The sequence below is a fragment of the Trichoplax adhaerens genome, genomic scaffold (assembly GCF_000150275.1).
Source record: "Trichoplax adhaerens TRIADscaffold_21 genomic scaffold, whole genome shotgun sequence".
NCBI lineage: Eukaryota > Metazoa > Placozoa > Uniplacotomia > Trichoplacea > Trichoplacidae > Trichoplax > Trichoplax adhaerens.
In genome coordinates, this window is record NW_002060962.1 from 834,136 (window position 1) to 845,321 (window position 11,186).

At 32.3% G+C, this 11,186-nt stretch overlaps 2 protein-coding genes across 2 annotated transcripts in view; both read left to right on the top strand.

The window, feature by feature from the left end:
• TRIADDRAFT_50999 (uncharacterized protein) overlaps window positions 1-3,184 on the top strand; it is a gene marked incomplete at both ends in the record, with an annotated part of 6,691 nt that extends 3,507 nt beyond the window's left edge. The window contains 8 exons of the mRNA XM_002117034.1: window positions 111-112; window positions 633-739; window positions 1,442-1,499; window positions 1,658-1,720; window positions 1,818-1,857; window positions 1,968-2,110; window positions 2,200-2,421; window positions 2,540-3,184. Of these exons, the coding sequence (XP_002117070.1) occupies window positions 111-112; window positions 633-739; window positions 1,442-1,499; window positions 1,658-1,720; window positions 1,818-1,857; window positions 1,968-2,110; window positions 2,200-2,421; window positions 2,540-3,184 (1,280 nt within the window). The remainder of the gene's footprint in view (window positions 1-110; window positions 113-632; window positions 740-1,441; window positions 1,500-1,657; window positions 1,721-1,817; window positions 1,858-1,967; window positions 2,111-2,199; window positions 2,422-2,539) is intronic.
• A 4,593-nt stretch (window positions 3,185-7,777) lies between these two features.
• TRIADDRAFT_64322 (uncharacterized protein) lies at window positions 7,778-8,968 on the top strand. The gene is made up of 3 exons (XM_002117035.1): window positions 7,778-7,818; window positions 8,157-8,460; window positions 8,601-8,968. Exons 2-3 carry the CDS (start codon window positions 8,166-8,168, stop codon window positions 8,837-8,839), a joined length of 534 nt encoding a protein of 177 aa, XP_002117071.1. The 5' UTR covers window positions 7,778-7,818; window positions 8,157-8,165; the 3' UTR covers window positions 8,840-8,968.
• The last annotated feature ends 2,218 nt before the right edge of the window (window positions 8,969-11,186 follow it).

The following is an 11,186-nucleotide window of genomic DNA, read 5'->3' on the forward strand; positions in this document are numbered from 1 at the left end:
TCTGCACCTTTCTACGGTCTAGAGAGTTGTAGAATGTGCAATAGTCGACTACAAGGGCTCACAATCCCCTAGCAACACCATCAACTACTGTCGTTGTATTAGGATTGTAGAGGTACGATAAGCACTACTACTGTATTCAAAAATAATTTTTCTGTAACTACTAGCCAAGTGTTAGTTCACTTCTTTGTCGACGGAATGAGCTAAGTGAACTTAATCAGGTATCATAACGCACTGCATAGCGATACCCCACATGCCCTCTACTGTACGCTGGCTTGTAAAAAAAGTGGCTCCATTGCACCATCATATTGATTTGCCACTGCCCACTGGAAAGTATGTTTACTGTCGAGAAGTACAATGCTGGGGTTGCGGGAGTGATTGCAAAGTGATCGTGCACTTTTGCATAAATCAACTACGAATTTTATCATTTATTACTCGGTAGAGGATACAAATTTCATCCCATTCAATAAAGATAACTGCGTCAATGTTGCATTTTCTAGATTGTACATACTAACAATACGTATAATAGTGCTTGACTGCCAGTTGTGATGGTATTCTAATCCATTATTTGTGTGATCTTGTCTTATTTAGACGTTCTTACATGTTGCTTACTGATTTCCCTGTCAAATGTTGAGGCTCTGTATGATGCATCATCTGATGTACAGATCTTGACTGATGCTGATTTCAGAACTCGTGTTTTACAAAGTGATCAGTTGTGGCTGGTGGAGTTTTATGCCCCCTGGTAAGTAACAGCGCACTATACTCCATCACAATGTGTTTAAAAAGTAGTATTTCATCATTATCATACTGAGTAATCCTATTTTCAACGTGCAGTATAACAAGTCAGCTATCAGTACTACGTAATGTATATGTCACTAAATTCATCATGTCTGATAAAAATACTAACAATAAATACGTTAACTTATGACTGCATCATATTGACGTTCTCTATCACTATTTGTTATTAAGCAAACATGTTAGCTATCAGTAGTCCATAGACATTATTACCCAATTGGGGATGCTATCTGATGGAAACATGGGCGACAAATAGCATAATAGACTAGCTTACTTTTACATTACATCAAAGGCTATTTACGTGTATGATGCTATTAGCCTGTTAGTGTGAGAATGGGTCTGAATTTTTTTAAATCGTAGTCTTTATCATCTGTTCATAGTTTCAACCAGAGATATATAGCTCTAACCTTATATCTCAATACATACTGAACGAAAGAGTAGCTAGATTTGAGGTGTATACCGATTCTAATAAAATAAGCTCATTTAGTAATACACAATTTTTATTATATACTCTTTTAAGAGGAGGTCCTCTTTAGACTAACATACTGTAGAAATGAGCTGCTTGGAAATTCGCTCAAGACTGAATATCGGTTGTATAGCATTTGTGAGCATATTGGTGTTATAATTATCATTATTACAACTAATGCAGGTGTGGACATTGCCAGAGGCTAGCACCGGAATGGTCTAAAGCTGCAACTTCACTAAAGGTAGCTATGATGAAGAAGCACAATTTTCTACTTTTACCCTTAGTAGGATTTTGCTGCTTGAAAAAATTGTTCGGATTAATTTTATCAGAGTATTTTATAGATTTTTTAATTCTAATTATTAAAATTACTTATGAATTGCTTTTGTTTTGTTTCATCAGGGGATAGTAAATGTTGGAGCTGTTGACATGGATAAATATCCTTCTGTTGGGGCCCCATACAATGTGCAAGGATTTCCAACTATCAAGGCATGCTAAACTTTTTTGCTATGAATTTTAATTTAGATAACATGAAAGTAAAGCTAGTTATGCTCTATTGCAGATATTTGCAGCTGATAAGAATCACCCAAGCGATTATAATGGTACATCTTCATTATCACCATGTTTATCGTATTACCGTATTTAAAGGAAACGTAAACTGTAGTCGTGCTCAAAACATGTTCAGAGCTAATTTTATAACGATTTTCTATAGGAGCTAGAACTTCACAGGCTATCGTTGAACATGCATTCAATGCACTTCGAGAAATGACACAAAAACGTGCTGGCGGTAGTAGTGGTGGTAGCGGTAGCAGCGGCGGTAGCGGCAGCAGCGGTGGTAGCAGCAGTGATAGCAATGTTAGTAATTATGAAATAGATTATGTACAGCTGTTAAGTGATTTCCGACAGCATTTCTTATAGCATTTCTTTATAATTAAAATATAAAGTCCTCGGGATCGAACGATGTAGTTGAAATCACTGATGGTAACTTCGAAGAAAAGATTATCAACAGCAAAGAGATGTGGTTAGTAGAATTTTATGCTCCCTGGTGTGGGCATTGTAAAAATTTAGCTCCAGAATGGGCTAGGGCTGCTACTCGTCTAAAAGGTAAAGTTAACCTGGCTGCGGTTGACGCTACAGCTAATACTATTGTGGCTAATAAGTACGAGGTATGGGCAATTGCAATTGTTATAGCCTTGCAATATTAACCTTAAATGCCAATTACCTGTGTGTAGTAAGGTAGCTGTTGTACATAACTTACTTTTTGGCGCATTTGGACTTGATTAGGTCAAAGGATTTCCTACTATTAAGTTCTTTCCTGGAGGCAAGAAAGACTTCAGCAGTGCTGAAGACTATACTGGTGGTCGCACTGCATCTGATATTGTCAATTGGGCTGAAGAGAAATATGCTGAAAATGCCGAACCCCCTGAGATCATAGAATTAGTAAACGCAGAGGTGTTCGATGAAACTTGTAAAAATAAACAATTATGTGTAATTTCCTTCTTGCCAAATATCTTGGACACTGGTGCTAGTGGACGAAATAAATTTCTTGAGCTGATACATGGACTTGGTGATAAATTTAAAAGAAAGCAATGGGGTTGGTTATGGTGCGCTGCTGGTACACAATCCAAGTTGGAGAGCGCTGTTGGTGTTGGTGGATATGGCTATCCAGCAATGATTGCGCTTAATCCTCGGAAAAGTCTGTTTGCGGAATTGAAGCTAGCATTTAGTGAGCAGACTGTTAATGAATTTTTAAAAGAATTATCATATGGCCGTGGATCAACTGCAGCCCTTCGTGGCGAAGGACTACCCGAAATTTTGACAATTGATAGTTGGGATGGCAAAGACGGCCAATTGCCAGAAGAAGAAGAATTTGATTTAAGCGAACTAGGCATAACTGTAAATGCTGATGATAGTAAAGATGAATTGTAGAACACACTGCAGATCTAGTACAATTCACGAACAAGATGACTTATAATAGTTTGTTAACAGTTACTCATGTTTGTGAAACTTCCCATCGTAAATAAATACTGTACTTTAACAATGAATTAATTCAGAAATCGATCAATTATTAGTTTGATTACGTTTGTTTATCAAAGGATTTGTAACGTCTCATTAATGCTAATATCATCTCTTTATTCGAAATTTTAATAAACTCTTCCCTAAATAGGAATACTCGTATTTCATTGCTTTATCATACTTACCTTTAACAGTGATCGTATCCTAAATGATATATCTCATTTAATATTATTTTACAATTTCGTGATAAGAAGCAATGCTGAATACCTTAAAAAAAGTGAGCTTACAATAATAAATGCAAATTTCATCAGCAGACTTTGCTCGTAGTTGGAAGGCGATCCGGTTTATCACATAAGTTGGTTGGGCACCTGTGGAAACATGGTGTAACCAATCTTGATGTACAGGAGTAATAACAAGCAATTAAAAGTGATAAAGTATTTCATTCTTATAAATTCTTTTGGAGCTACAGTCAAAAAAGGCATGTCATAAATTATATTTGGTAGCGTTTAGGCAAGCGTTATAAATATGGTCGTATGGCTACGAATATTATTCTTAATACGTCGTCACGTTAATTATAAGCGTGCATATGAGGTTCGTTATTTTAAATACCTGAAATTAACCGAATTCCTATGTATCGTAAAGAATAGAATATCATCTATAAATTTATCAACAATTATTAGACCAAGTATTACACCTAATCTCGTTATCTACGAGTATCAGACTATAATCGATAGATTATGCTAGTATTATCCATACGACGGTACTTTATACTGTCATGAAATCAAGTTCTTAAATTTTTGCTTAGAAAAATATTAATAGTGGATGAGATTTCGCAAACCTTGAATTGCGGATTTTGTATTTTGTTTGTTTGCTTATCTAAATTAATGAGACACTTTGCAAGTGGTTGAAAAACTCGGTAGTAAACCCTAGATAGGATGAATTTTAATTCTACCTTACGATTAAACATTGTAGTCTGTTTATTTTACCTGATTTTGGGCTGCAATACTGTGAAAATATGCTTACATACAAGAAAATAGAAATTTTGAATTGAATATATGAAAATTTGTTCAGTTTAATAGCGAAATAAGCGAATTTTAGTGGCCTACGAACTTAATAGTGGTAAGAGAAAATGCTCCTGTAAATGCAAATATTGTACTCACGGCTTTCTTGTTTTCTATCAAAAGAGTCAAAATCGTAAAGTAATAACTATAGTGCTATGAGCACATTGTATCAAAATTTGTAAGATATACATAAAACAATGTAAAATTAATAATGCTGTTTCTGTTATATTCTAACTATTCTACACTAATATTTCTATTATACATATAATATTAACCAAGTGTATCATATCCATTCTGTGTTGTATGATTAGATTTACAATCTAGATTTAGTATCTGAGATCTTGCGAGAGGAATCGATTCTGGTTATCTATTTATATGAATCAGTAATGTAAAAAGATACGAGAATATGTATCTTACCTGTCAAATTAATTTATTAAATCATTCAACACAGTACTCGTGGATAATATCAAGAGAATTTTGCTGAACCTTAGTAATGATCACCATATTGTTACGGTCGTGCTGTGGAAATAATATACTGTACTCATTAATGACAGCATTTTTGTGATGGCGAACTAAAATTACATCCTGTTGTACTTGGTATACATGAGAAATTAATCCTAGAAATTTCGAGGGTTTATCTTGTATTACATCAATACCTTTAGGAAATATAGGAATTTCTGAATGTAGTTTCGTTATCCTTGATCTTAATTAATGCATGAACTATTTCTTTATTTTTATTGCTTTACACCTCTCGAAATTGTTAGAAGCAAACAATTTATTCTGTGTACCTGATGTGAAAGCCGAATATTGGCGATAGTGATCGATTCTAAAGACTTTGTTCTTCATCAAATAGTTGAAAATAAACTAGCTATTGCTAAAAGTAAGCTACAAGTAAACATTAATAAAGGTACTATTCTCGTAAAGAACTTTCCTTGTGTAATGTAACTTAGTATTGTAATTGTAGACTGTTAGCCATGTTTAGTATAATGTACGGTAGATATTTATCCTAAGAGATATTTGGTAGCCATAACTATAGACTGTAGTGGTATAGACTCTATGCTAGAGTACATATGATTATATACGGTAAGGTGTTGCGTTACTAATAAGGTTATAGGTAAAAATAGAACTGTAAATCATATAGTAGGATATGGTTAATGCATTGTACTTTGGCTGGTGTGAATAATGTCTACGTAAATACTGCAGTCGTATCCATATTGGATTAATAATGGTCCGCAGTAGAATAGTGTTGCTAAGAATAATTTTACTATGTGTAAAATAAGGTGAAAGGTTGCCATGCGGATTGTAGCTGCGAATGCTACGAAAAGTATAAAAGTATGCAACTTTAGATTATTCTGTTAGTTCGTTCTAGAAGTCTTTAGTAGTAGTATTCGGCTAAAGTAGAGCTGTGTGTAGTTAATCTTTGTATAAGATTCAATAAAGCCCTTATTTTTCTAAAATTTGGAATTTCGTGATTGGTATATCTCACACCTTGATAGTATTTTTAGGGAAAGTAATTGCTAGGGAGATATTAAAATTGTAATTTATTAAAAGATAGGTACGGTATCTTAGGGGTAGAGAATTATAAATAAATAAAATGGAAGGATGAACAATGGTGTACGCAAATACTATGAAGCCTAATGTATTCTGAATGGGATGCTAAATATACGAGTACTTTAATTACTTCAGCTTGTATAATAATGAATCCGCTATTTTATTTAAAGCAAACTATTTAGGAGAAATTTTATTAAATCTGCTAACTGTACTCTCTATAGGTGTAGATTATACACCTTTGATAGTCAATTTTTAACAGAAAAAGTTACGCGTGGATATTATTAATATAGGCGAAAATTTAGTAATATTCGATTAGATAACTCTGAATTTCCATAGTTAGCTTAAAAAAATCGATATTTTAACTACATTGTTTCTATAACGTAATTCTAATACAACTTGGCAAAATGAATGTCTTCATTTCTTGAAATATCTTGTTGACTACCTTTAGTATTATTGTTTAGCTTAGCTATCCCCAGGTATTAGTTCTCTTTCATAAATGTTAGCAGCTTTACATAAACTTAAACAATAACTTGCAATATCCTTAAGTAATTACTTATTAACCGTTCTGTAGCAAATTCAAAATGAATGATGGTAAAATTAATAAGTAGTTGTATCCTCTGATGCATAATTTACTCGCAGTACTAGGTATCATCTTATTAGCATAGATTGCTATTTATGTAACGCTTTTATGGCTAGCTGTCATAACGAGCGTTTTTGTTAGAAAGTAGTTTTCTCTTTGAATACGTGCTCTTTAAAAATGCACAAGTCTGTTATTTTCTAAGATTACTTTGCCGATTGCTATTCTATAGGTATAACTTGCCCTTACATAAGTAGTAGTAATCAGGATGGAAAACAATACAGTACAAATAATATGAAATTGTCGTCACCAAGCACGCAAGATTGCTGATGCGTGGTAAATGTTATAATCAATCTTGGCAATGTCAATATTATGGCTGTTTTAATTACATTAATTCAACATCCCTCTAATCAATAATAGATGGCATGTGGATAGTGTTGATTTTTTAGCCATTGAATCAATAAAAATACATTCTATGTAACCTTTAATGGACTAATTTCAAAAGTAAAAGATATTACATAATTTTTAATAGGGAAAGTAGATTATAATCCATTCCTATAGAAACAACAATAAATTCATGCCCTTATGTCTTCTTACTCTTAAGCTTTGAATCAGAAATATGGTTGTAAATTGGAAAAAAATTGGAAAGTTAACTACAAATTGTTCTTAATAGAAGCTCTTTCTATTTTCAAGTACTGCATCAAGACTACTCTCTTAAAGAAATAAATTGATAAGTTAAGCATCTATAAGTAGCAGTACATCATTACGGGTACTTCTTAGACAGGAATAAGAAAACTAAGATTACCTCTAAGGCAGATCAATGTAGAGGTTATTTTAATGAATACCATACCCTAGTAACAACTAATACTTTTAATGTAAATTAATAGGGATAAAGCCTATACATATTAATGATAAGAATTAGTTATTATCCCTGTATAATTGGAATGAGCATTAGGTGATTTGATATCATATTGAATAATTTATTAGCCATTATCTTTATGGAGCATGATTGTATTTGATCACTGAATTAAAATGGAAAATTATGAGGAAGTCTATTTGAGCACTAATGAATCGATGCACCTGTTACCTTAATTGATGATATCAATGTTATTTTTGTTCCATGATCCAGATTTGAGACCTGGTCACCCGTCTCTGGAATATAAGCAGATTGCATAAACAATAAAATTTTTATACTTATTGACGTTGGAAGATTTTGGTCATTAATTTTATATTACAAAGTAATAACATATAAAAGCCATTGATTTACTCTACTTTCTATCAATTATCATTACACATCTGAAGAAATTAAGCCTTCAGCTTTAAGATAATCGACAAATATCTTGCCTACATTAAAAAGGGTACGTGAAGGATTTGATTTTTAGCGTAGATAAGATACAAGAAAAAATTTTTGTCTAGTTATTTTCAACACCGATATTATCTGATATTTGAGCTTAAAAAAGTATTGGTATATTTGTCAGACTCATCATTTTCTCAATTCATATTTCATTAATTTTTATAGGTAATGTAAAATTTTTTAGCTAACTAATATAGAGAGCTGATAAAATTTGCATTTTTACTGTAATCGTTAACATCATTGATGATTTAGTAGGATAACGTGAAAAACTTATTTAAAAGAAACTAGTACTATGGCGTTATATCGAGTTTCACAGAGTGTATTTTGTTATTTTACAATTAGAGAGAAAAAATGGCCGGCAAATTTGTATCTACACTCGTTCCACTTTTGGCTCTAGTCTGCGTCGCAGCAGCTTTAAGAACCGCTAATGATGATTTTGTTATTGGTCAAGATGATTCTAATGTTGTCTTAAATTGTGCTGATTCAAAATCAATTGCTGTTAAATACTGGAATATGTGCGGTCTCAAAATCCAACTGTCATCTTGTCCTCTTCCATCTATTACCAAGAGATTTGCTACCGCTGAAGATGATGAGAAATTTTACAACGCTTTGGAAGCTAAAAAGAATCGTGATATCAAATTTGATGGTAATTTACTTAGATTATAATTTGTTGACATTGTATTCGATAAATAGCATAGCCATTGTCAATATTACGGGCTCGTAAAAGTTATATTCGATACTTAATGATAGCAGTCTAATAAGAACTCCTTTTTCACGTTCATTAAGGTATTTTGGAGTCCATCAAGGCGTCGAATACTTTCTTAATGCACAACAAACGCGCTCATAATGCTAAGCTTCGTAATATCAGGCGTCTCTGTTGTAAGAACACTATTATCCCCAACTGCAATGACCGTAAATTCTTGGAAACATGCCCCGGTGGTTCTAGATTCAAACAAAATTCATATGATGAAATTATCTTCATCGGTTGCGGTTTGGCAGCTGACGAATTAGCCCAAGAAGGTTAAATAGAATGCACGCCATAACTTTGCAGCATGCGAGCAGGACTATTCAATTTACCCTATTAACTTATTATATTCTTGATGATTGGCTCTCCAAAAAACGTGTAGATTATAAGATGTGAAGGCAATAAAAAAATGTACAACAAAAACTGTGATACGAGTATCTTTCTTATTGTTCAAGTATTGAATCTTCCTCACTGCTCATATAAAGACTTTCTAATGTGAAGATTAAGCAACTTTCATTTTTTCTAGTAAAAAACAATCTGGGTAGATCTATTTTATCTGTTAATTTACGATTAGCTACTGTAATAAGATTGCCATAGACCTTTAGTAGCGAGTAGACAGTAAAACGAAAATTCATATACAATTTAACGTCCGATGGGTAGATACGGCAAAAAATTTATTCTATAAACGAGATTCCTCTGTAATAATACTTGAAACTGCCATTAAATGTATAAAGGTCGATATTATAAAATTTTTTGATGGATAACAGAAATCTATAAAATTTAGGATAGATTACAGACACAGTACTTATACATATACCGCTTGCTAATTTTCTTACTCCAGTATCTGTGTATCAAAATTATTACAGTCAATGTTACTTTCATATCCAAACATCCAGAAACTAGTTGGATTGAAAAAAATGACCGCAATGCTCACTAGTTAATCTTTCCATCAGGTATGTATTTAATTTAGTTACATCGTGCTCAGGCAGATACTTAACTGCTACTTTATTAATTAAACGAGATATTCAAAAGACTGTGTCATAATAGCATGCAATCAGAGTAAGAAAGAATTGTCATAAGATATATATAGATCGAACTCAGATCTCGTAACTTCGCAAGATTACAGCCTTAAGGTGATATTGTGAAAATGAATAAAATTACGATCAGTTGAAAAGACAAGAAAATACTTTATTTAAAATCATGTTGATTACAGCTATACGGTATAGGTAAATTGCTGTAGAACTGTAAATTTTTGTATCTTCCATTCCATTTTGAGTTCAATTCAGCCGGAAATGGACTACTAAAAATACAGAAGTAGCTGTATAGATCCAATTGCAGTAGTATACTATACATTTTTTTTAACTTTAATTTTATTTTGAGTTTATTTCAGCAAGAAATAGAGTATTGAAATATAGAAATATATTGTTTCATTGCGTAATAGTCATCTTGAAAGCAAATCAGCATAAAATCATTTCACTATTTCTTATTATATAGCGCAAAATATGATCGAATGATCTTAGCAGAATGCATTCATCTTAAATTAATATAACAGCCGGTGCTGGTGCTTTTGCTCGATTTTTTTTTGGCTATGACAACTACATCATGAAAGAAAAATGCCTAATTATATACTATTACGCTGCTTTTCTTCCGTATTGGCTAATATTTGATGAAAAATATTAGTAAAAGAGCAAATGTAGTATTGAGAAATATTAAGAACTGAGTGGGTATCGAATAGATGCTCTATCGTCGTAAACAATATAATTATGATCTTAAGTCTAACCGTATTCAAGATTAAATATCCATATTTTACATTTAATTGGATACCTAGTGGCAAAAGTCATACCCAGAGTCTATAAATGAAGGCAGGAAATGGCTCATTAATGTATTGATTGCTGTGATATATTTTGCAGCTTTAAACTAAACGTTTGATTTTAATTAATAATATTCTACGTACTATCTTTCAGTTATAATTAGGAGTATATTCAGTAACTGCATATATGTGAATATGAGTAATATAATAAATACTAAGTATTAAGTACTAAATAATTGAACCCGCGTTTTAATAGTAATATTTTTAGTGGCTAAATGAGGATTGAAGATTATTGTTGTAAGCATCTTATTTATTAATTAATAGGATAGGCATTTACATCCTTTTCCTGATGGCTTAATTATTACTGTACCATTAACGCTTGCTATAGCAATCTAGCTAATCAAACGCCTACTCTTTTCTGTTATAAGCTATTGCTAGGAAAATTTAGGCCACGTGTGGAAGTCTCTGAATGCCTAAAGATAACAATTTTTAGATAGGATAACATCCATTACCATTTCAGAAATTTTACTGCTATGACTTCTGTACGCTTTGATTGTTAAGGAATGCATTAACATCGTTAACTTTACCTCAGTCCTATATTTTAGTGTTCATTCGATGTAATACAAATATCTCGATAGTTTCAAAACTAATTTATTACCTACATAATGAGTAATGAAATTTCATCAACATTGGGCTTTTAATGGTGCGAGAAAAATATTACTTGACATTTGAAATTTTCGATTCATAAATTAGGAAGTAAGAAATTATCCTATTTCTAAGTCAGAATTATTAATGCCTAAAGCTGACTATCTTACCT